This window comes from Harpia harpyja, chromosome 4 (genome assembly GCF_026419915.1).
Source record: "Harpia harpyja isolate bHarHar1 chromosome 4, bHarHar1 primary haplotype, whole genome shotgun sequence".
Taxonomy (NCBI): Eukaryota; Metazoa; Chordata; class Aves; order Accipitriformes; family Accipitridae; genus Harpia; species Harpia harpyja.
The window spans coordinates 78,684,695-78,710,431 of NC_068943.1; the positions used below are offsets into that span (position 1 = coordinate 78,684,695).

Consider the following 25,737-nt stretch of genomic DNA (forward strand, 5'->3'; position numbering starts at 1 on the left):
TGGAAATCCACAGATGTGAATGTCAGCGCAAAGGTGCACAGGCTTGGACTTGGTAACGCCAGGGAAGCAGAACCAATCCCTCCAAGTAGGAGAGGTTGATCTTGCCTTTGTGGTCACTAGTAAGTTCAGCAAGCAGAAAAGGCTATGCAGGCTGCTTGCCAGCGACCAGCAGTTTCCAGAAGAACCGTACCTTGAAAGATCTCTAAGGGGCAAGGGAAATCCATGCCAGGCAGCTTGTGTGAAAGCGCTCATTTGTCTGGCAGTGAAATCCTAAATTTGTCTGGTGGGTGAACTGTCTGACTGATGAGGGGTTAGAGGCTTACTTGTCGCTTCCCAAAGCGGAGGTTTGATATTCATTCAGGCTGCACAGAGGTAGCAGCTCCAGGTATAATCTGAAAAGGTGACTGTGTGCTTTTACTGTGACCAACACATGGCATTCAAATGTGGCCAGTGCCTGGGGACTGGAAAGGAACTATGCAAAAACAAGCAGGATCCTTTTTTTTTCTTTTTTATTTCTTTATAAAGAAAGGAAAGGATGGGCATGCCAAGCCAAAAACGGCGGAGTACAGACAAAGGTGAGCACTGAGGCTTCTCCTGGGGGGGCTATCCACAGTAAACTCTTGCCCTGGTAGAGTACAGCTCCCCATCCCTTCTGCCGGGAGGGACCCAGCACGCAGCCAGCCCTTCAGCACAATCACAGCTCTTTGAAGTTAAGTTTGCACAGTTTCACAATACCATCAGCCCACGTCACGGCGGGGCAGCAGCAGCTGAGGCCAACAACAGTAGCAGCAGCAACACTGGATACAGTGCACAGAAAAAAGGGAGCAAAGAGCTTATTTGCAAACAGTTGCAGGTAACAATATAGAAAGTCCAAAGATCATCATTCTGCTATAAAAATATTACACTTCATAAAACCATGTACTATAAAAAAAAAATCTATTCAGAAATGCTGGTAAACGTAATAAATATCTGTACACTGGCTGCCCTTTTCATACAGGAAATGTAAAAAGCGTGAGTCTCAGAATCATTGTTTGTAAACATGAATATGGAGCCTGTAAACAAAGTGCTAGATTTAGGTTCATATTTTGTCAAATTCATTTAATACTACCCAAGAAAACCCCTTGCACACATCACGACGTAATGGCCAGACTCCCCACTGCGACAGAAAAGAAGACCCTGCTCTGAGCTGTCCCCCTCATTTCAGTGAAGGTGCATATGGATTAAGGAACTAATACAACAAGAGTGAAGGAGGCAAGATTTGGCTCTGAGTAGCAAATCAGAAACAATCTTTTAGCAACTGGTTTTCATTTTCTGCGCTTCAAAATGCTTATTTCCAGCCTCTCCTTTCAAAATTTGCCTTTATCAAAGAGGGCATGCATTTTCTTCATTTGTCTTTCAGGCTACAGTGTCTCTGAAAACTATGACCATAACATCCATTTAGGAGACATAATAGAGCACAAATTGACTCTGTAACTATGTATACCAAAGCAAGAAGCAGTGGTTGTACAGTTCAACACTGAACATCATGGTTTACACAACACAGGCTGATGCCAAGGGCCAAATTCTTATTTTAGACTCTAAACTTCGGCTGCAAAACATTTCCATGTGGAAGCCTGTACTGACACGCATGATCAGATGCCTGGTTAGCTGGCTGACGTGCCTGTGTTGTCACCTAGTTGCACATGGAAATGCAAGGTCTAGGCTCACAAAACTTATGAATAGATTTTAGCTAAAATCTGGTTCCAAGAACTACTGTGACTTTATTTGCTCTGTAACATTCTTGTTCTGCACAGGCTTCTACCCACCCTTCACCTAAATACTGAGAATTTTAGTTCTGTACACAGTGAGAACCTCACTTTTAACTTCACTTTATCTTCTGAGTTTAAACACTCAAATTTTTGCTAACTTTCAGAATACAAGAGGATGCACAATTGTTGCTTGTGTCTGTCGTGGGCAGACATGGAGGGGGGAGTGTGGGACTGTTCACAGAGAAACTGAGGTAGCAGAAGCAGCTTAGCCACAATGTCTTGGGGCAGTGTCAGCTAGGAGTTCAGAACACACACTTCTAAAGCATTATGATGTATGCTTCAAAAGAGGAAAAGAAAATGGGCTTGCACATTTTCCTTTTTTTATGAACTATAATAAAGCGTCTTATTAACATTATTTTTGGCCTTTTTATTTTACTGTAAGGAGTATCTGAGGTGGTTGGCCCAGCTGTGCTGCTTGCCTATCTTTTAAGATTCAGATATGTGACCCTGGAGCTCACGTGGCTCTTGTTTAAAGGCACCATCTGTAGAGAGAACTTTGCTTCTAAATATTTGCTTTGGTGTTTTTGCTACACACATCTTAAGACAGCTTTAAAACACCTGAATGAAAATAATTTTCCAGTGAAAGCTAAGATATCTCATTTTCTGCTATAGCAATCTGCTTGATCTTCCATGTTTGTCTGCCTTACTCCTACTAGGGATCTAGAAAGCTGTAGCAGTCCACAAAATCAGGAATTTCCTCTGTAAAAATGGGTAATTTAAAAGCAAACCCCAGGATTTTTTCTATCCTTTTTATAAAGGCAATGGTGGCAAAAATACACACAGTCAACATTATGTCCCCATGGCATGTCATCTGTGGCCCTACACCTTCTGGTTTCAGGGCATTTATATGAACTTGTGGCCAATTTTCAGAAGCCTGGACGTGTTGATCCCCTCTGTGTGCACAGCTTGGCACTGGTGACCTGCTGCTATACAAACATCCCATCATTTATCGCCCTGACTCTGAGCCACACCTGGGCTCAGCTCAGCGTAACTCAGAAACAGAGGGACAGAGGTGACACCGATGCTGTAGCCACACCAATGTGTTGACAGCACTGCTGGCAAAAAAGACGCTGTTGCCTTCCTGCTGTCCCCAGCCACTTGTTGTGATGCACAAACTTTTGCTTTGCCCCGTGGTGACCTGGCTAAGGGAGGTGCGACAGGACAGACGAGCAGCTGAGGTCAAGAGAGAGTGACTGCCCGCCTTTTTTTAGCATCAGCACTTGCATATGCTGGCATAAGCTCTGTGGACCGGCGGCATGAGAAACCCTTGTGGCACTCGTGGCTTAGGGGATGATCCAAGCCCTGGCGTAATTCGTATCATAGACACACAGCAATTGCCATGCTCGACCAAGGTTCGGATGTATTTGGATGTACCAGAGCCGGGTACAAGTTGTTAGAGAGAGCACTGCACTACGCAGGCAAAACCAGCCTGTCCCTTAAAGATCTGCATACTGATTTCTAATGGAGCCTGATCTACCCTGTAAGCCAACAGATTTATTGTCCCTTTCAAACTCAGTCCAAAACCTATTCAGGCCTAAGTCTGGCTGAGAAGAGTCCCGGTACATTCAGGGTTAGACGAAGCACAGGGACACACAATTGGTACTTTGTAAGAGCGTGACACACAACATCATGTCACAACGTCATGTCACACAAGACGTGCTTCTCCCAGCTCTCTGTGCCTGGGTTATCCCCAGTACCCGGGGCCATCTCAGGGAGCTGCTGAAGATGATTTTCTGGAGAAGCAAACCAGAACCTATTGTCAGATGGACTTTTTTTTTGGATGTAGAGATTGATTACAAAGTATCTGTGAGGGTCACTTGTGGTTTGCTGAAAAAGTCAGGCTTTATAAATGCTATCTGCTGTTAAAACTGGCTCAGAAAAAATTAAACAGATTTTAAACAAGTAAAAATTCATGGGGAACTGGAGGCGGGGGTCAGCCCTCCATCTGAGCAGCATCTCCCCCACCTTTGCCATATACACAACCTGTGGTGCTGTGTAGGAACTGGGGTAACTTCCCACGACCTTCTTCATCGGGGCCTTCTGGTTTCATCATAGTCCTGGAGCTGCCGAGGTGGGGTCCAGCTCTGCCAAGTGTGGGGAGATGCCTCCTCCCTGCCGGGCAGACTCTCCTCAGCAGCTTTCAAAGTGGCTCTCCAGAGGAGCTGACTATGTCTGTGACACATACACTTCAGTATGCCTTGGACGGTCGTTGTTTTGCATGCCGTGATGGCTCAGAAATGTAACTATACTTTTTGTAATAGCCTAAGGCACTCCGTCACTCTGTGGACTATTAACCTGCAAGATGGTATGATCTAATTCAAAGTGATTATTAGACTTTCAGGAGTTAAACATAACATTTAGTAAAAGTCCCTTAAGATTAAAAAGAGAGAAAGAGAGAGAGAAAGACAGGCGCTAAGCTTTTTTCAGTTAAGTTTTCTCCTGGAAAGAATAAATGCTTATTGCTGAGCTATACTGTAGCAAGGAGTCTGGAAAGGAGATGCTGGTATAAAAGCAGCCGTAGCAGTAATTAGGCCATGGCCGTGCTTCTTCGCCTGGATCCAGCTGGGCCAGGGGAAGCAGCAGGTGCCATCAGTCTGAAATAACGAGTGCCAACGGCCTATTCCTCCCTCTCTGCCAGGAGCGACCATCCCTTGGATTTGCTGATGGAGGCTCTTGTATTTCAGTCCAAGTGAGCTGGATCAGCAAGACTGACAGTGGAAATGGTTTAATTGGGTTCATCTTGACTGAAACAGGCCAGAAAACCCTCAGAAAAGCACCTCCCATGGCAAGTCTTGGGGAGGGGGGGCTGATCTGCCTTGGGGGTGCACGGGGATGCACGGTTGGGACAGACGGGAGGCTGGACAGGACAGCTTCTTCCATGGATGGGCACAGCCACCTATCCACACCAAGAGTAACCACTACTGTTTTCAATGACAGATTTTCAAGAATGCCGCAAACAGACAAAACTCTTCTAAGTATCACCTCAAGCACTGACTACACTTCTATCCTCATTTGGACAAGTTGGGACAGCACTTTTTTTGTGTATTTACATATAAATACACATGTGCATACATCTGGATGCACTGGCAATAAAATCTTAATAAGTAAACCCCCTCATATGTAATTTCTAGGCTTATAAAATAATTAATGAGCATCAACATGTATCATTCTGTATGTGGCCAAAACCTTGTATGGTTAATAGGGTGATAGCTGGTGGGTTAGAAAGAGCTAAATCAGGGAGAGATTTAAACCATTAAACTTCAGGAAGAGCAACATCCTGTAAGCTTGGCCTACAATAATATTCAGATGAAAAAACTGCTCAAAGAATTAAGACTGAGTATATCAAGAAGGAATTAGACTGTTTCCGATGGCTGTGAAGAGAAAGCAAACTGAAGCAATGAAAGATGACCAGGAAATCTCAGGGGGAGACAAAAACTGTACATAATATTTACAACACTCTTTCTGCCCACATACAATACAATTACACTGACCATTAAAAATATATTTTGTTGAAACAGCACAAATCAGCTGGGACCCCAGAAAATCCAGCCTTCCCTCCAGGTTGCCCTTAGCATCCTTGTGCCCACCTTGCCTTCTTCCAGGACAGAAGTCACTTACAGGGAAACAAGGGCTGGCCAGAGCATTTCTGCATCAGCCAGGATATCCCTTGCCCGTGGACTCGCCTCGCAGTGTGCTGCTAGCGGAAATATATGAGACTTAACTTCTAAGAAGAGGAAAAGTGTAAAGGCAACAAAAAGCTGATACTGAGCACAGCTTAGCCAGAGGAGAGAATGAGGGCTGCTGCGTATATAACCATAGACACACACCTGCGTGTGTTTGCACGCATCAGTCCAAGCCAATTCAGCCACTGTGTGAAGTTTCACAGCATTGTTTATTCTGGAAAAGAGAAGGGCTTCAAGGAGAGCTGCTTTGCAGCGGTCCTCTGTGCACAGCACATAAACTTGAACATTAAATATCGGTTTAAATTATTAAGAATAAATTTAAATTTAAAAATAGACTAATGCAAACAAACAAATTTCAGTCAACATTGGAACAGAGCTTGTTTTAGGAAGCATATTGCTATAGCAAATGCAACTCCTTGTTCCCTTGGACACTCTGAAGCAATGATCCGATAATTCCAGTCCAGCACTGAGACACACATACTACCCAGCAAGGAAAAATTACCATCTCTAGCATATGAAGCTCCATGTTCACATTTTCCTTTTTTTCCCATCACAGCAGAAAAAAAGCCAACATAGTGTATTAGCTTTTCCCACAAAGCATCTGAGGTGACAAAATTTACTTGGAAAATAAAAATTAACAAAAGCAGTACAAAGCAGTATCCTGGTCAGCTTGTGACCACCATAAGCCAAGATGGGTAAGAAAAAGAATAAAAAAATAGTTCACATCTGGCACCACAAACCTTGCTCACTTTCTTTGAAATCAGGGAATGAGAAAAAAGGTCCGTTTTGCTGAGATGGTTTCAACACAGTTTTCTTTCCATGAACCTGGAAAATCCAGGTATTAGGGTACAGAACTTTTTTTTTATATGTATATAAATACACATGTACATATTTATATAAATATAAAAGCAGAGCATCCTCCCGTTTCTCCTCATAATTTTTTATTATTATTAAAGCTTGTAACAGAGTTAGCTGGACTCTTCAGAAGCAGGTACTCTCCGCACACACGTGGCACAGGGAGTTTAGCTCTGCTAGAGCAGAACGGCCAGGCAGGGACATGAAACGTCGGGCAACGGAGGCGGATTTGGGTGAGCAGCCAGGGAAGGGCAGGGAGCAATGACTGGAAAAGGCCTCGCTTGCCCCAGGGTGGCACTCTGGCCCGCCAGAGCCGGTCTCCGTGAGCAGACCTGGAGACGGTGTGGGAGGACGGCTGCACCGACCCACCCGGCCCCTCGGCAGCCCAGCTGCCCACCCACCCTCTTCTGCACCCGCTGCTGAGGAGGGACCATCCCTCGCTTTTAAAGGGAGTCCCAGTTTGCCCCCCAGGCACATGCACCCTATTCCCTTTGGCAGTGCTCCCCAGCATGCTGCCACGGGTCTTTTTGCCCACTGTCCTCAGAGTATCCCATGCCTTTCCCTGCCTCTGCTCGGTTCCCCAGCCCCCTCACCTAGTCCTTCCAGACCTCCTGGTCGCTGGCCAAGACCAGGCACTTTTTTCTCCCCTGATCCACAAGCTCCTACTCGCACTGTTTTACGAGAACGCTTTCCCACAGTCTCATAAGACCCAATAATTTCCTCAGAGGACCTCAGAGGAGTTTCTCAGAGGTTTTCTGCTCTCGGAGACCTCCAAGTAAGTCAGGGCTGGTGGCACACGCTGCTTGAGCGGTGCTGGCATCGTTCCAGAGAAGGCAGGGGCAAAGTGCAAAAGATCTCTTGAAATCAGAAGGTATTTCCACCACTGACAGCTCACTCTCCTTCATGTTGTACAGCACTTGTTTCAAGTAAGGTATTATTCATGTGTCTCTGCAGCCTTCACTCTTCCTGGGGTGAGTGGAGATCAGTAGATGTCTACTGGTGACCGGCCAAGTCACTTCCTCGTGATGCATGCTGCAACAGCTGAAGACATTCAAACTCGACTTCATTCTTCATAGCAAAAAGTGCTTTTCTTGAGAAACAAAATGAAAACAGTGTTCCCATGGAACATCTTAAGGACTCAGAAATAGTAATTCCTAGGGTGGGAAGGATGGAGCACACCTACTTTATTTGGCTTTATCTCAGTAAGGAAACAGAGCTACTGGCAAAATTGGCACATCTTTATGAAGTTGTTAAACTCGGGACCCTGGCTGGAATGTAAAAGAAATGACAGAGCAAAGGAGAACTTTGCCTTACGCTGGGCTTCTGCTAGTTCTGGCGATTTCATGTGCAGGTTGTCCAAAAAAGTTCTGCTAGCCAAGTAAAGGTGAATTTCTCAAATAATAAATGGTGATTTTTCAAAGAGGCCTTTTGGGGGTACTGCTACAACCTGGTAGAGGTAAGTCTTTTCATGCCCCGCCGCTGAGCCAGATTGGAGGACAATACAGGCTCCAGCCTTGGTGCCTGAGGTGCTCGGTTTAAAGCAAAGTAAGTGGCTGCCATTGCACCCTGTAAAATAGAGAAAGAGAAAATGCTGGGCTGAAATTCAGTTCTTTGATGCGTTTCCCCTCCCTTCCCCTATTCAGTCCCCTGAAAAATGGACATACGTGGATGATCTCCATGAAATGATAAAAACATTTAGGCTGGCAGACCACTGGGGTGTCTCTGACTCAAAAAGTGGTGGGTAGCAGTATGTGCACAGAATCCCACCAGGTCATTACAAGGCAGCTTGAAGTTAAAAATATCAAGCAGGTGGCAGGTCAAAACTCTTTACTGTTAACACAGTGCCATATTAAATTTGGCCTCTGTGGCAAATAATCTTCCCAATTCCTCTGTCGCTTTCCAGAATATTTACAGAAATGACAGCTCATTCTGCAAGGAAGAAAGAGGCAGGGGTGTAGGATGTACCTTCACCAGGTGAACATCCTGTCTGCTGAGCTGGTTTTGAGACAGGTATTCCCTGTTCACTATCCATGGATGCCTTAGGACTTGGACTGCTGTGAGGCGCTGATGAGGGTCTACGTGAAGCATCTTAGACACAATGTCCTGGGTTTAAAAGGAAGAAAACAGTAAAAGGGAAAAAGTAATTAATAGCAGTGCAGGTTTTACTAAGATCTTCCCAGTGGCAGTGTCATCACCGGCATGTCCAATGGAGAGAGGGATGCACTTCAGATATGCTTTGTATTTTTTAAGTGTAAAGTCTCATCTTTAAAATTTTCAAGTGTAATGTTCAACTCTCAGCTGATAATCCTGTCAAAAGATAATGTGGAAGGAATTCAGCTTATTGAGTGAGTGTTAGTTACCAGTGACGTCGCAGGGGTGGTAAACTCCACCTAGAGGGGGTGGTAAACTCCACCTAGAGAGGCTGCCATCGGGAGGCATCTCCTCACTGACTCCAAAACATGCTTGCAAAAGAAGCTTAGAATAGAAATCTAACGTTCAGGTGGCTAAAATTCAATAAGATCAGTTCTACCACATCTGAACATTTTAATTTCAAAACTGGACATCTGATAAAAAATACATTGTGAGGCTCATAGGTATTGGTAGCAAGACTAATATGTTACTAGGATTGCTCACAGTTTTGTGGTGGGTTATATCAATGTTCTTCCATTGGATACTACCAGTTGCTAAACCTGAAATCTCTTGCAGGAATCTCTAAATCCTGTCAAAGTTTTTGATTAATGTCAGGCAACTGGAAGCTTGCCAGCTTTCCTGCCCACCTACCTGTCTCATAGACTAGTACACAGCTTTGTGCCCAGAAGTCTCCGCACCAGATGTTTTTTATCTCCTGGGGTTTCCATGCTTTGTGATAGATGGGCAGCTGAAACTGTGAACTGTACAGGAGTTAAAAATGCTAGGTTGCAACCTGTCTGCTCCCGGTTAACTTTGAGGAGCAAAAAGGTGATTCACTTATGGACCATACTTTTGTGGCACTGACAACCCTACACTTCTTTTAAAAGTTCAGTTGCACCAAAAAAGAGTTCTGTGCTATTTAAATCTCCAGAGCATTCACAATTGATGGTGTTATATTATGCTCTAGTTTAAGGAAACAAACTACCAAAATTCCTGACACAGTATTTCATGAAGAGTGGTATAAGCATAAAGAAGCAAGCTTTTATTTCATGAGGCACTGAGAAATAACCTTTCTGACTATCTCTCTTAAGTTTGTTACAACTGCAGACTGCTAGCCCTTTTCAGAGAACAAGAACAAAATCTGAGGAAGTGTTCACTGACCTTTGCAGTATCAGATACTGAATCCCAGTTTCCTCCTGTAAGTGCGTATTTGCCACTGCCAATCCTGGCCAGAATCTCCTCTGGGGTGTCATCTGGTCCATTTGCAAAAGGAGTGAACCTGTTTAAAAAAAGAGAAAAAAATACAGTGTAATTTGCAAGTATATGATTTCTAGGATCTAGTGCTAACTGCCACTGATTACAACAGGAATTTGGTTCCAGAATGGACCACAGACATCGCTGCTTCATTTTCATTCAAACGATACAGTCCGGTGGTTCCTCATATTAAGTTGTTCTGCAGAGGAAAAGACTGATTCCTTAATTGTCTTTTTTAAATTTTTGTTCTGTTCTCATTTTTTAGGAATGAAATATTCTTTTAAAAAAATAGACAGGTTTTTACCACTTTAATTGTTTTACCTCTGCTTCATTGCCAACAGAAGTACCTTGATAATGCCAAGAAAGGATAAAAATAATAAAGGAGAAAAATTAGGATCTGAAACAGAAAAATGGAGAAGAAAAAAGAACCCTTTATAATCTATTTTGCAATGCTTTGTTAACCACAATGTGCAAGTCTGTTGGGCAAAACAAATGATCTGCAATAGGTTACCTCCTGATCTAGCCAGTCAGAAATGACTAGTAACATGCACCCAGCTTTACAAAATTAGCATCACATGCAGAAGGCACACTTTTTGTCTTCATAAAGTGACAAGTGATAAGATTTTTGTGACTGACTAAAATCTATCAGGCCAAGTTTTACTCTGCGATCTTGAACAGCTGTGTAGATTTAGAAGAAGTGGGTATTTTGGTTTTCCTTCCATCTGTCTTTTCTCTTCTGAAAACTTGCCAGAGTGGTTTTGAGATCGTTAAACAGTTAGTTTGGCCACAGCTTGCTATCCCACCTGGTTTCTAGTAGCAAATTCAATTCCTCATGCTGTATTTTCTAATTTTCAAAAACATCTCAGACTTCACAGAAGTTCAGCCCAAGGAGATATGTAATATTATTCCAATCTATAACTGTCAGGAGAGATGCACTAAGTGTTAAGGACTGGCTAAAACTCTGAGGTCTGTCACTACCTGCAATAACAGGATCCCAGGCTTGTGCTCTTGTCCTGGCTGTCTGAGCCCTCTTTGCTCATAGTGATGACGGGAGGAGAATAAAATCCTGGATGCAAATAATAGTCAGTTCCTACTAACTCTCCTCTGGTGAGGAAGAACAAGACCATCCTTAACTGTAGTTGTGGCACCTAAAAAGTCAGCACTTCTCAACTGTTCGCATTACTCTTATTTTCTAAGTGCAGAAAAAAGTGAGATACAGGTTAATAGCACCTGTCGGCAAATTTAATATCCACCGAGTTGTGCAATTTGTATTTCAGATTCAAATATATTTGGTTTGCTGGTTTTTTTTCACATTTAAAAAGGAAGCATTTTGAATATAATCAGCTAAACAAATGCGACTATGGATAATGTGTTGATTTTATTTTCCTGATTCTGGTTGTGTGTCACTGCAAATCTATGGCATTAGCCAAATGGAAACAGGTTTTTGGAGATCCCAGCAGACTGGGAGACTGCCCCAGAAAGTCAAAATATATTTCAGCTAATGATGAACACATTTGTACTCAGGAACAAAATGGGATAGGAACTCCTGGCACCTTTTCTACAATCCATGAGGCAAGAGACACGAATAACAGAAAGGTAGGGTCCAACTCTTTGTTTTCTGTATAAATCTAGGGATGAATCCAAGCTTCTTGCCATAGCTGAATGGTCATGAAGCAGATTAAAGAGCTGTGAGAGGTCATTAAAAAGTTTCAAGCTGCATTTAGGTACGATAAGTATGCGCATACCATACCCTGAGAAATGAAATTCAGGGGCCTGATAACTCCAGGTTGGGTTTGCAAACTGTGTTTCCTATTCAACCCAGTATGTCTTACTCCTATCCTTCACTGCTTATTTCAATCCGTCTCATTCTCTGGGTCTTCTTGTGTCAATATTTAACTTTAGCCAATACATTGCTAAGTATATTTTTGCCAAGTTCCTGCTGCCTGTTGCTGTTCTTGCTGGTCTGTTCATTTACTTTCTGTCCTTTCTGCAGCATATTTTTCAAACAGCATCTGAAAACTATGCTTGGATTTTGGGTTTTTTTTTAGCCTTTAAAGGTGCTCAGTTACCTTGATAACAACAACAGTAGAAGAAGAATGAAGCGGAAGGGAATACATGTATTAATAGAAACAAATGAACATCCTCTTATGGATAAGGTGAACATGGTATGGCCCTTCACACTCCTATGTTTCTCTCCTAGTCTAAAACTTTCATGCTGCTTAAGTGGTGAGTGAGCCTTTTAGGAGTCTAGGTCTCAGCGCATGCTTATGGGCCAGGCTGTTAAAAACCTAAACAACTTGTAAAGTATCAAAGATATTTATGTGTTCTGGAAAAACTTATTTTAATTCCAGGTCTTGGCATCTTTTTCTTGCCTCATACAACTGAGCACATTTCTCAGAGGAGGCCAGACAGTTTGCTGTCTCTCTCTGTGACTCCTTTCTGGCTTAATCAGTGCTAAAGTGCTAAGCCCACTGGAGACGGCTGCTCTAGGAAAACCTCTTCACTCACCCTGCCAACATGGTATACAGCAGGATCCCCAAGCTCCAGATGTCACAGGCTGCATCATAACCTTGGCGTTTAAGGACCTATGTGAAGGAAAGAGAGAGACGAAAATAGGTTAATCGGCATTCCTGAACTTTTAGCTCCTGATCTTCAGAAAGCACCAATTAGTGGTTGTATCTGCTGACATTTCCAGGGTTTAACCGCCTATCTGGCTTGAACAGGTGGCTGCCTCAGGATCAAAATGTTCAGCAGTGGTGTGGAGCAAGGTGAAGCCCAGGCTGGAATGAGCTGGTCAGTGTTCAAGCCCAGCACCAAAATGTTCAGCAGTGGTGTGGAGCAAGGTGAAGCCCAGGCTGGAATGAGCTGGTCAGTGTTCAAGCCCAGCACATCTGTCACCTCCACAGAGACAGAGATAAGCGCAGTTTGTTGGAGGCTCTGGGAGCCTCTCTGACCATCTAACACACAGCAAACCAGAATGACATTTCAGTGTTTTAAAATGTTTCTTAAAAAAAGCTCGTCAATATTTTGAAACGTATCCTCTTAACATAAAGGTTACCAAGAACAGCGTGGATGCAACAAGCGCAGGGCTGAGTGACAGCAATAAGCATGTCTGAGCTCAGTTTGGATTTGATACAATAAATGGATGCACACTAATGCATACCTAATGTCAGACTAGTAAAGATGCATGACAACAGCAAAGCAAGCTAAAAGGCTTATTCTTATCTTACTTCTGTATTGAGAAAAGTGGCCACATTTAGACTGGACTTAAGAGATAACAGGCTAAAACTTGATCGCTTTTTCCTACGGGGAAAACAAGACCCATGGTACTCAGCAGAGATCTGACTAGTAGGTTCAATATTGGTACAGGACGGTGAGTTATAGCAGTAAGGGTAAAATCTAGATTTCATTTATGCTAGCGCATACTAGAAGAAATGCCTATTTGAGTCAGTGCAGGTCCAAGCGAAAGTGAAGTCGCCAACTGAGGCAGCATTGCTGAGTTTAGGGGAAGAACTTTGTTTCTGTTTGGCTCAGAAAAGCTCAGGGACCACCCCCACATCTTCCACTTGCTCGTAAAAGCAAACTACCCTTCTGTTTACTCAGTTCTCATACACAAGGAGAGTTTTGTCCCCTTCTGATGGATCAGTAGATATATTAATTTTTTGCAAAGCACATGAAAAAGGAACGTACAAATTCAGCAAGTCTTTCTCTGACCTGCAGCCTTATTACCCAGGAGTGATTTCACCTCTCTGAAGTCCATCACAGAAAAGACCAAGAACTGCTAGGGAAAAGCAGTTTCAGAAAATGTTGCCTCAACAGATTTTACAAATGATGAGTGGTAAAGCAACCATCTGCCAGGTATGCTGCTGAGCAAACATTTGCTACCTGGAAAAAAAAAATGGAGAAAAAGCCGCATTTCCTCCTGTTGACAAAGCTGGTATAATCCTGCTTCTGCCTCTCTCTCCTGTGCATCATATATATGGTCTCTGTTTTATTTGTTTCTATAACTTTAGGTCCTGCATTCATTCCCCCTCTATTAATGTTAGTTTTTATGGGAAAAACTTCTTTGCTATTTGACAAACTCAGTTGCTTCTTGCTTCACTTGTGAGACCGAATACCCAACATTTATCTTTTGGTGTGGCCATTCTCATTGCTTCTTGAACAGTTACATTTTCATTGCCTCCAATAACCAAGGACAATCAAGTCCAAGGCAAATGGCAGAAAAAAGGGGCAGTGATGATATTTAGTGGAGCAGGGTATTAAGCAAGCAGTTACACAACCCTAAAGTGATGAGCAGGTGTTGCTGTGTGCTATCATTCAGTTTGCAAGAATGCTGCTAGATAACAGGGACGTTCACTCTGTGCCAGTGTCTAGGGAAAGCTTTGCCGGCAGTTACTTTTTATCGACAGCAACTTCACCCCACGGGTAACAACAGGATCTAGTGAGAGTTATCAGTTGGTGTCGCTGCTATTTGAAAATGTCTCCAGCAGGTCTGTGCAACTGTGGTTAAAGCAAGAACACTGAGCTGGCAGGAGCAAGTGTGGGAAACCTTGGCCGAAACGATTCGTGTTTGATCTAGGGGGCAGATATTATCAAACAGGAACAGGCATGTGTCTTAGAAATAAATCAGTCAGGGAAAGAGCTTTGCAAAACAGGCAGTGGTGTCCTGCTCTAATTGATGCTGAAGAATTTACCACCCGTGAAGGGGCGTTTAGGTCACCTCAGGAAGTTGGTGGGATCTGAAATACAGGCAAGAGCTGGTTCTTGGTGCCACACGTGGCAGGGCGTTGTGGTGACAAGGAACAAACTTCCCCTGGGTTCACCCAATTCTGATAATGGCTCAGATATTTATCCAACCCCCTTTTATTTCTATATGCTTTGTTTTATTGGATTAACAATGCTACGAACATAGGCTTTTCTCAGTTGTGACACAAGCAGAGATGCGTATGGGTATGAAAGCTAATAAACGACGCCATAATTTCAAATGCCAAACGAGTAGTTCTTCACGGATTTTGGAGGAAAACTGCAGAATAAAATATTTTTACTTTATCCAAAAGGACCCTACTGCATCAGTAGGGAAACAGCAGGCTGCCTTTTCCCTCCTGACCCAGGCTGGCTCTTCACTCCCTGCACACAGCATGGCTCGCACTAGGTGGCAGCCAGCATCTTTCTCCCGGATAGCCTTCATCTTTGCTCACGTTCTCATCTAACCCCCAAATTAAATGTTTCCAGAATAAAGGGAGATCCAAGTGGGCAAACATGTCCTCCTTCCTCTGCCACTGTTCTCTTGTGGCATCAGCTCGGCTGACTTTCTGCCGCCTTGTTTAGTTTCGTGGGTGTACGGCAGACGTCACAGCAGGGCTCAGATGGGGAACGTGAAAGTCAAGTCCCAGCTGCAGGGCAGCATTATATCACAGGTAAAATGTAAAAGCACTTAAAGCTTTATGTAATCTCTCTGCCAGTTCTGGTAATGTTTCAATTAATCTCCAACGTTTCCTGCATTAGCGGTCCCTGTCTTACTCATCACAAACATCTGGGAGTGTGATTTCTGCTTTCAGTTCAAATCAGAAGAGTCTGATCTAAAACTGCATTGGGCTGGCACCATTTGTGATTACAGACACTATACACAATAGCCCATCATGAAAAATAGCTACATCTATGTTAAGCACTTTGTACCTTGGAGAAAACCTGAGTGCTTTAAATCTTGCAAACATGATTATTTTTGGTTTAGAAATTGAACTGCTGTGGTGCCACAGAACTTTTTTTACGTATTTTGATAAATTTTAAACAGCTCATTCCAGTTTCTAAAATGAAAACCCAACCAAACAGCAATAAAATAACAAACCAATCTGTCTTGGCAATGGAAGACTTTTTACCAAAAAAAAATCTGCTTTGAATTTATACTGCCCCGGCAATGGTGTCAATTTAGCAAATGTTCCTTCTGACGCTGTAAGGCTGTGATTCCTGTAACTTTTGGTCACGAAAGGGCCTTGTACGGAAAGATCATCCCATTTTTCTCTTCCCAGTTACATACCATGCAGATGAACATTGGATGGAGGACAGTTATGAGGAAGAAAAGATTGCTGAATGATACCAATAGGGAGACAGTGGTATTTGACAGTAGAGGACAGATGAAGTATTGAAAGGCAATAGTTTTGTATTTTTCTTACAAGGACCATAACAAGCAGAGGAAGACATACATTTGAAGTTGTGTATTGCAAATACTAAAATTGCTGATAAGCATCACTCCAAGAAATGGACAATTACCCAGGAAATTAACCTCTTGCTCCTTCATTGGAAGGAAGCAGCTCTGAATGTCCCAAGGGTCAAGTAAACCCAAACCATTCAAACAGCTGTGGGACCCAAACCCACTCCAGTGGGGCAGCATGAAAGGAACAGCACTCGCCAGTGATGCAGAGCCACCTCTCCCCGTGCTTGGGGCAAGCTGTTTGGTCTTCCTCCATTTCCCCATCTGTAAAAACGGAAAAGCAGCCCTTTCCTACATCCCCCATAACAGGGGGGATTGGTACTAGGAAAGCCAAGAGGAGAGACGTTTCTTTAGCTCAATGAAGTCAACAATAAAGCTCCCACTGACTTCGGCGTGGTAAGGATTTCATGCGTGGATTTTTCTTTTGACTTATTCCTGACAACAAGATTTCCCTCTTAAGCCTTATCCCGTTCTGACGCAGTGCACTAGAGGGGAAGCAGCTGAGCAGAAGCAGCTAGAGAAAAAATGCTATTTATCCTAGTAATGAGCCAAAGCATTGTGCATGTCAGTCCAAGACAGACACCGGCTTCTGTCAGGAGAAGAAACAACTGCCCTGACAAGATCAGGAATAGGAAAGTTATGGTAATAAAGGCTGTGCAAGAGCCAGTAGCCTGGTTTCTGCCTTGCTCCTCTTGTAAAGGCAGGGAGGAAAAGGGAGAGAGGGAGGAAGGACTGCTTCCTAGGACAGGCTCGTTACTCACGGCTTTGAAATGTGATCCTACCTCAGGGGCCACAAAGTTGGCTGTGTAGCAGGGAGTCATGAGCAGCCCGTTCTCCGCTCTCAGTTGCTTGGCAAACCCAAAGTCACAGATCCTGATGGAATCTGGGTTTCCTGACTCGTCCATGTAGAGGATATTACTTGGCTTGAGATCTCGGTGCACCACCTTAACAAGAAAGCAGTGAGTAACAAGTGAGGAGAGGAGGTCAGGGAGCATCCTGGCTTGGCTGCCATATCTGGTCTGCTGGTTGAGGTAGGTCAAGAGCTCATGCTGAAAATATTTAAGTTTTGGAGAAAAGTTTCGTAAAAGCCTTGGGCAAATGAAGGAAAAAAAAAGGTTAAAGTCTGTTAAAATCAGAAAGAACATGTTCGACAGCCTCTGCTGGTGTATTAAGATGGAGGCTGCTGCTCTAAGGGGGGACACCTTTTCTGAGGGCAGTCAGAGGGGGTTGCTGTACAAACACGTCAGTGTCAGAGTCTCCTGCAACCTGATGGCCCTAAATATTCAGCTGAAAGGCAAAGAAGAAATCCCATCATAGGAGGAAAGTGTGTAAGGGTCTTCTTGCGACTGTCAATGTGAGTGGCTCACACCTGAAGGGAGGGATTTTTTTTTTCCTCCTTTCAAAATGTATTCACAAAAATCCTTTCTGTAGGCACGCAACTTAAGTGGCTGCGTGTTTTACCAGACATGCTGCATTTCAGTGGTGGGAAAACAGCCTTTATTTGTTATAGCAAGACTGACAAACTACCATGAAAACATAAAAGTCCAAGCAAAAAATGCACTTGTTTTAACGATGAAACAGAAAAAAGCAGCAAATATTTGACTAGTCATCCAAACTGCTTGTCCCTGAAAAGCAGAAAAGGAAAAAAATTTCAAACTGCCATATATAGAGAGCTTAGATTTTAAAAGCCAGCTCTTTAACAGCATGTCAGAAGCCTTTCCCATCAGCTGCTCAAACTGCCACTTCATTTGGAAAGCTGAGCATTTGATTTTCTACCTATCTGCTGATTCAGCGACCCTATGTGAAATTCTGCTAAAAGATCAGGTACTGCAATGATGACTGTGATAAAAAGTAAACAAGTAATATCTCAACAAGGTACATGAACTTGAAAATCAGTGTAGTTTGGGAATGAAAATACCACTTCAACATACTGCAGTTCAGTTGGGAAATGGCTAAAAACCCTATGATGCTATTTCAAAAACCAAATGTAATTATAAATATGGAGAAAGACTTTTTTTTGGGGAAAAAAGGTATTTACATTTCAGAGAAGCAAAATCACAGCTATTTGCTTTTTCTAAAAGTCAAATTTTAAGAATGTTGATGCGAATAGCCAAAAAAGCAATGCTTACGCCCTGAGAGTGCAGGTAGTCCACAGTCCTGGTGATGGTGCACAGCACAGCACTGGCCTCCCGCTCTGAGAAACACTTCTGCCGAAGAATGCGGTCCAGGAGCTCGCCTCCCCGCATCAGCTCCATCACAAGGTACACATATTTCCCATCGTCATATACCTGGAAGTGTAATAGAATAAACATATGGTTTGGACCCATTAACTTGGTAAAGGTTGGTCCTTTAATCACAGTGTTGGCTTGCTTGTGCGAGATGTTGCAAGAAGAAAATATCAGCTAATGTGTGGGAAACGTGCTTATTACGCTTAACAACAGAAAAGGCAACTTTATAAAATGACCTAATCATCACTTTTTTCTTGGGTCTGTAGCAACTTGCCGATTTGTCCACGCAGAAACATAGCTTTCCTAATCTGCTATCATGTCAGCAGAGCAGACCAAGCTGGTAAAAGCAGCAGCACCACTTTGCACAGCCTGAAATATCTGCTGGCTCTCACCCAAGCCTCCTTCTCAGTAGTGTTCTCTCTTTCCACTTCTACAGGGTAACATTTGCCATTTCAAATATCAATATTTCCCTTTGACTCATGATCAGCTAAATGAACTGTATTATACTATCGGCCAAGACCTGCTTCCAATGATATTATATAGTTTAGATTTGCAATTCCGGTGAATGCATTGTTGACAACAGCCGCAAGATGTATCTACCTTCAACATCAATTGCAAGGGGTAAAAGGCATTTTTTGTCTAAATTGGAAGACAGCCGTTTTCATGTCATAATCCTTTATCTGGACTGCAATAATAGGCGGTGTTGTAGTCATCAATGCTAGATGTTTTTGGAAAGGAATATAAGACCTTTTTTGCACAGATTTTAAGATACTCTCTAACATTTGGGAATTAGGTGAGACTTTCCTGAGGGCATGTGATTAGAAATTTTTTATATACTTCTCTAAGGTCTGAACCATAACGTACTGGCCACTGACACCAGCAGAACTTTGTTCCGTAAACTCTGAATCTGACAAGGTGTGGGTGAGACCGCAGGCAGCGCAAGTAAAACATCTCCGACTAAAGGTCATTACTGCATGTAAGCATAGCAAAGGCTATTCTTCATATGAAATGCTGAAGAAAGATACCTTCATGGCTTCTCAGGCTGCTTGAGGAGAAGGTAAATATTAAAACACTACTGGGGGAAACCCGAGTGACTTGGTGAGCTCTCCTCTTCCCAACACAGCAGATACCACAGGCTGCATGGGAACGGCTGCTGCTGCTGAAAGAGCATCCCCTGCCCAGCAGCACCACTGTGTGTGTGCTCAGCAACTTGCTCCAAAACACCCAACTAGGGAGATCTCGCTGCTGAAAAGTGCTGCAAAACCAAACACATTTTGTTGTTCTCCAGCACTGTGCCCCTTCGGTTTTATTGACAGTTGGTTAGATGCTAACTGGAGAATGTACAACCCAACCAGTCTTTCCAACTGCTATCCAGTAATCTGTTAAATCCTGTTTTTCTCGTTGATTTTTTCCAACTGCTATCCAGTAATTTGTTAAATCATGTTTTTCTCGTTGATTTCAGTGGGTCTGGTTTTAGCTCTGACCTTCAACTGAAGAATTTTCCAGACACGGACTGGTAGGTGAGCCTGACCATAAGGTGAAAATCATTTCATGCTGAAGTGCTCAAAGACTACTCACATCTTTAAGAGTGATGATGTTTGGATGCTGTCCATATCGCAAGAGGATCTCAATTTCTTCAGAGGGGTCTCTCTTGCTCTTATCAATTATCTGGAATAAATGAAGCACAGTGTAGTAAGATACCAGCTAGTAGCACTAAGCACAAAACAAACAATTTCTACACTTTAAACAAATTAGTATTTTAAATTGTTCTATTAATCATTGTTCTAGGAGAGGACAGCTCAAACCCTGTGCAAATGAGCGCCATGCTGGCTACACGCCAAAGCCAGATAGAGCAATAATTAGTTGAGATTCTGAAGGCATAGGCCCTCTTTTTGATGCCTATGGTTTGCCCGTAAATAATGGCAGTTACAAGAAGTGTCGTTTAGAAATCAAACAACCTGGAGAGTTTTAAATTAATAGTAGTTTTAAAATGACCTCTTTGACATAAAAAATGGATACGTTCATAATATTGGCATATGCTTGTCTATCTGGTGATAAATTAATAGAAATTACTTATCAGGTGGGTTTGTCAGAAACAAAAATGTATAGACATTTACGGTCAGGGGATGTCTGAGTTGAAGCTGTTGGTAATTGCTTGACTCTTGGGCCATGCTGTTGTAATGAACAAGAGAGTGGCCAGAGATTGCATTTGGCCATGTAACCAAACTCTGCCCATTCCTAAGCTAGAAAGAAATCTGCTCTATATATCACTTTTCTGTATTCAGCGTCTTTTGCCTTATCAGAGAGTATAGTGAGACATGAACCTTTTTAGTTCTATAGCAGCAGCTCAGAAAAACATGACACCTGCTGCTTAGAGAGCATCACTGCAGGGAAAGCCTGCTGTTAGGATGGCACCGGCTTCTCATTGATGCTCCTATTACCTGTATTTAGGATGTCAATCAAAGAGCTTCGATCATTTGCCCAGTTGAGAGCACTGATTAATACTTCTCACTTTGCAGATTTAAATGATAAATATGAAACAAAAAATAGCTATAAAATAATCCAGGGGAGATCTCTGTATTTTGAAATCTCAAATGCAACTGCACAGGGAATGGCGAAAGACTCATTCTACTAGAAACTCATTAGGAGTACAGTTTTTCGGCACAATTTCTTATTGCTGGAAAACAGTAGCAGTACTTTTGAATAACAGGTTTACCAAAGAGGAATGGGTGGCATTTTCAGAAAATCAGAATTCCATTACTGGCTTGGATTTCAAGGCTTCCAACCTGAAATGTGGTTAGTTCTCTCTAAGAACTAGGCACGGAGCACAGATTTAAAACAATGGTGCTTGCAGGGAAACAACTTTTAAAAAATCTCTTTTGTTAATGAGAATAAATGTCTGGCTGCTTTTGCATGCATTTTTAATGGCTTAATTATGGCAATACACATTTAAGTATTTGTCTAGAATTTTATGCATCAGTTATAATAGTACATACTTGAATAAATATCAGAGGTTTCATAGTCATCATGACTGGCATGCATTTACAGTGATAATGATGGTCAGTAGTTGTCCATGGTTGAAGTATGCATTTGAAGCTGTATCAGTGATTTGATTCTGAATTAATAGCAGTGTGACAAGTGAAAGTGCAAGAGGGAGCCGATGCAGGTAAATGGCTGTTGTCCACATTTGAGTAAATGAAGGAAAAAACCTCAAAAACAGGTGAGTGGAAAAAATTCTACTAGCAATTCCTCCTTCGAAAAATGTTGTTCTCCCAGTTTAGTTGAGACATTCTCAAAAAGCCAATGAAACCCTGCCTGAATGACTCCTCATAAATACAACCACAGTGACTGAATGTGTCCCACTCAAGCAATAACTCTAACATATAAAAAGATCCTCAGGGCCACTTCCTTGGCTAAACTAATATCGCTCTTGTCAAGTTAATGGAGTTACACACATGTGCACCTGTTAGGCTCTGCCTGCCTTGTACAAAGCAGCAGAATTTACTGCAGGAAGTACTGCTACCACTCTGCGAAGTACTACTATCACTATGGTACTGTAGCAAGTAATATATTCCAGACTCCTTTTCTGTTCTATTTTCCTGTGAAAGGAAATATCCAGGGCTGTGGAAAATTTTAAGCAACTATTAATAATGCAGGACTATAAATGTATATATATGGCCTAAAAAAAATCCAAACCAAAAATAGTCTCAGCTATTGACACGAAACTCAAAATAACATAACCTGAAGCAGTCTGCTACTGATTTAGTAGCAACAGCAGTAGATGATATATAATGCTTCTAATTCACAACATGCTACATAAATCTAAATCTCAAGACAGTCCTACTAAATATGCATACTTTTTGCTTTAATATGTTCACAAGCTGCAATACAGTGATTAAATGGACAAGCTGCCGAAAACCACCCAACAAATCATTGTCAGAGCTGTGAAGGGACCTGTCCAATTCCTCTCAGTCCCTGGGCAGTCCAGCTGGACAGACCAGAACAATTTTTTTCCTCCACAGCAAGAGACTGTCACCGTGACTGTGCCTCTCTTCAGCATGCCTGTGACTTACACTTGGCCCACGACTGATGAAGCAGCAAACGAGGTGGCTGCTGCAGCTTGAACAGAAATCTCTTTTCAGTTCAGACCGGCTGCAGGGTGCAGAGTTTCTTTATTCACATGCTGCAATGGCCACAGCAGCTCCTTAAATATGCCCCATAGCTCCGCTGTGATACCTGATTCTTCTCGTCTTCCTCTTCAGAAAGTTTCAGTGTGTTGTTAAACCCATGCCAGACTTTCCAGAGAGGGAAGCTGCCAAATCAGGGTGGTTCGGCCAGCAGGTACTGCCTCCTTTTTTACACCCAGAGGCATCTGCATCACGACATGAGGTGCTGCATCGCCAGAACACCTGCAAATCTTGGCCCAGCTTAGTGCCAAAATGAGCCGTGGTAAAATGCAGGCCCAGTGCTCCTTATCGAACACAGGGGCTAAGGAAGACGCGTCATGGGCTTCCAGTGATATTCATAAGTAGTTCTGAGATTCTCAGAAAGTATCAGATTAAATGCATTAAATTATTTAAGTGAAAAGGCAGGTGTTAAATAAGTGCTTTTTGTACAGCTGTAATTTCTGATTTTTCAGTGCGAGTGTTGCTGTACGTAACGTCGAGGAAAAGCACGCTCCGAGCACCTTGTGCAGACACAGCAGGAGAGAGGCAGGACGGAGGCAGCCCCCTCCCCATGCTCTCCCCACGCGCGCCCGCCGGGCACGTGGCTTCTGCCATACTTGTGCAGTAACCACTCTCTTCTCCAGACAGCAACACCCAGGCTGCTGGGCTGAGAGTCCAAAATCACCGTGAACACCTCGTCCACAATCCTACGTGCTTATCTACACACACCTCCCCCTTCCTGGAGTGGGTCGATGCCAAGGTATATGGAGCAGCCTTGACTGTAATTTGAAAAGCGTTCGCCAAGTCAGACTTGGTGATTCCCAGTGAAGGTGAGGGAGGCGTTACAAAGTCTAACCGCAGCTGTACTCTGCCTCCTGGAAGCACTGGTGCTGCCCGGGGCTCTCCCAGGGCACGGACACGGAGATTCCTTCCAGTGGGCTTTGATCGGCAGTGAACCACTACCAGAGCAGACACCCATACCAGGCACTTGGCTTTCCATTTCTGTGCTACAGCTTCTTCCTCCTGCTCCTGCTTTGGAGTTCAATTCTCTCTAATTTTTAAAAATCAGCTCTATTGTCAGCCCACCTCTGCGTATGGAGAGGTTTTAGCTTTGTCCACTGAATTCAGCCAGTGCAGATCGTGCAGACCAGACAACAGCGTATCTGGCACTTCATGCCCAACCGATATAGCAGTTAGGTATGGTCTGCAAATTAATTTTAATACAATTTCTCTCAGACCTGTGCTTTCAGGCTGCCCAGAGAGACCCCACAAGGATAGCCCGTTGTTGGCTACCCTGCTCCAATGAGGACCAAAGGCTCTGGATTGTTTCCGACCTGTATACTGGAAGCTGCAATGCTAGAAAGAAAAAAAAGCATTTAATATTACAGATTTGGATACAGGAACTGCCCTACTCTCATCAGACTTCCTACATGAGACCACACATGGCCACAGCATGTGACACACTGTCTGCCCTTGTTCAGAATTAATATTATTATTAATCAGTTAATTTTTTTGCTATTTAATAGCTTTCAAGCTCTACTGTTGGATGTTGGCAAGCTAGATATGTCTGTCTGAATTTCAGATAAGCAATGACGCTCTTAAACCCTGATTAAAAGCTGAGCAAAACTACGTAACTTCTAATTATTTCTTGTGGTAACAAAGAGCATTTGCCACCCTGGTCACTCTGTTTCCTCTGAGACATTGTGTTTTATGAGAAGACAGACTCTTCTCTATTCGCCTCTGTGACAGCCCGTGAACCTCCTGCAGCTCTTCCTGTGCAAGGAATGATGCCTTGTCTTTAGGAAATTCATTCTAATTTGAACTCAACTAAAATGTATACAAAACCACTCTCTGTTAGAGAGTTAAGGGAAGATTTTCTCTGCTATTAGTCCCGAGGTTTTGAGTAATATGTAATGATGCCACTTTTCTACTTCTCTCTGTAGATGTGTGGTGAAGAACACCAACTCAGAAAGCCATCATAATGTATGAATAACTTAACTGAAAATGTAACAAGAGCTCTGTTGTACTTTGGCAGAGAAGAGCTATGAAGCACAGGGGTCTTCTATTGTCCTTCAGAAAAATAAGAAACTGAGCCATACAACAAATAGACTTTTCTCTATGCATTGGACACCGAGGGATTGCTTAGAAACTCATCTGTATTAAACAGTGGGTGAAACAATCCAGAGTAAGATGGGCTCAGCGCACGCAATAGTGTCCTTTGTTCTGTTAGGGGACTTGTTTGTTCTTTGACTATCTCATCCTTTGTGTATTGCACTGACTAGCTGAAAGAAAAGGTGCATTTTCTTCAGCGGAATTCAGGGTAAGAACCTCATGGTATTTTAAAATTAGTTGAGCTCCATCAAAGGACAATACTGAACTCTTTCCCTGTCAAGGAAGAAAGGATCAGGAGAGAATATTTTCAGAATCCTAATTAACATGTCTGGCCAGTTTTTACAAGTCTTTTGCGTCAAAAAAAATCACCCGATTCTCCCTTACTAATGGGTTTTCAATGTCTTCAGCCTTGCCAGAGTGGGCTGATGAGTATAAAAGAGAGTATCCATACAGTTCTGTGTGGGTTTAGCCTTGCTGAAACTGGTACAGCAACTATACAGCCAGTATATATTTATATTTGCTCATGCAGTTTTGTGAAGGTATTTGCGTGCCTCCAACTGTGTAGATAAATTTCTTCTTCTGGATCTTGTTATGCCATTAGCAGATGTTACAGTCCTCAGCTGTTTGATACCACCCACTAGCTGGGACTTACAGCCTTCACAGCCCTGCCAAAGAAATGCTATGTGTGAGCACTCCCTAATCCGCTTTGGGCAGAATTAGCCCTGTTAATACAAATTGCCTTTTCAAACAGCTGAAATTAACCCGGGTGACCTTGCGCCAGGAGGACGGCTGTGTTTCTCACTTGGAGTTTCTCCATCACTACAGTTGTGAGATTGGAAAAAGGCAAGAGGTAGGAGGTGACAATTTAACTGCCTTTGCTGTCTGGAAAATGAACAGCCTAAAAGAGAGGGTGAGAGAAAAGCAACCAAGTGAGAAAGAAGACAGAAAAGAAACATGAGCTGCGCTGATGGGAAGAGCAGTGACGCAGGCCTGAGGAGAAAGGATGGGGCTCTGGCCAGGCTAAGCTGGAGCTAGCAGCGAGGAAACTGCTGTCTGTTGTTGGGTCTTCCTGTGCTGGGGAGAAAGGACTTTGTGCATCTTTAATGAACAAACGAGACTGCATTAAAACATTTGCTTGGCTCTGACTTGCTTTTTCCCCTTAAGTGGAACAGGATGCAAAAGCTCTGCCTAGTCATGTCTGCTGCTTTATTTTCTATTACATACGTTGGAGTTTTTTCTGAAAGCTTGTTTGGAGTGTAAGCATGGGTTAATCACATTTAAGAAGAGACCTAT

At 43.0% G+C, this 25,737-nt stretch overlaps 1 protein-coding gene across 4 annotated transcripts in view; it reads right to left on the bottom strand.

The window, feature by feature from the left end:
* Positions 1-492: 492 nt before the first annotated feature.
* Positions 493-25,737, bottom strand: part of RPS6KA2 (ribosomal protein S6 kinase A2) — a 326,295-nt gene continuing 301,050 nt past the window's right edge. For all 4 annotated transcript variants that reach the window (XM_052784880.1, XM_052784882.1, XM_052784881.1 and 1 more), the window contains 7 exons: positions 19,745-19,834; positions 18,068-18,226; positions 16,721-16,882; positions 12,239-12,315; positions 9,638-9,755; positions 8,312-8,449; positions 493-7,912 (listed from right to left, as the gene is read on the bottom strand). In XM_052784880.1, coding sequence (XP_052640840.1) covers positions 7,787-7,912; positions 8,312-8,449; positions 9,638-9,755; positions 12,239-12,315; positions 16,721-16,882; positions 18,068-18,226; positions 19,745-19,834 — 870 coding nt within the window. In that variant the 3' untranslated portion in view covers positions 493-7,786. The remainder of the gene's footprint in view (positions 7,913-8,311; positions 8,450-9,637; positions 9,756-12,238; positions 12,316-16,720; positions 16,883-18,067; positions 18,227-19,744; positions 19,835-25,737) is intronic.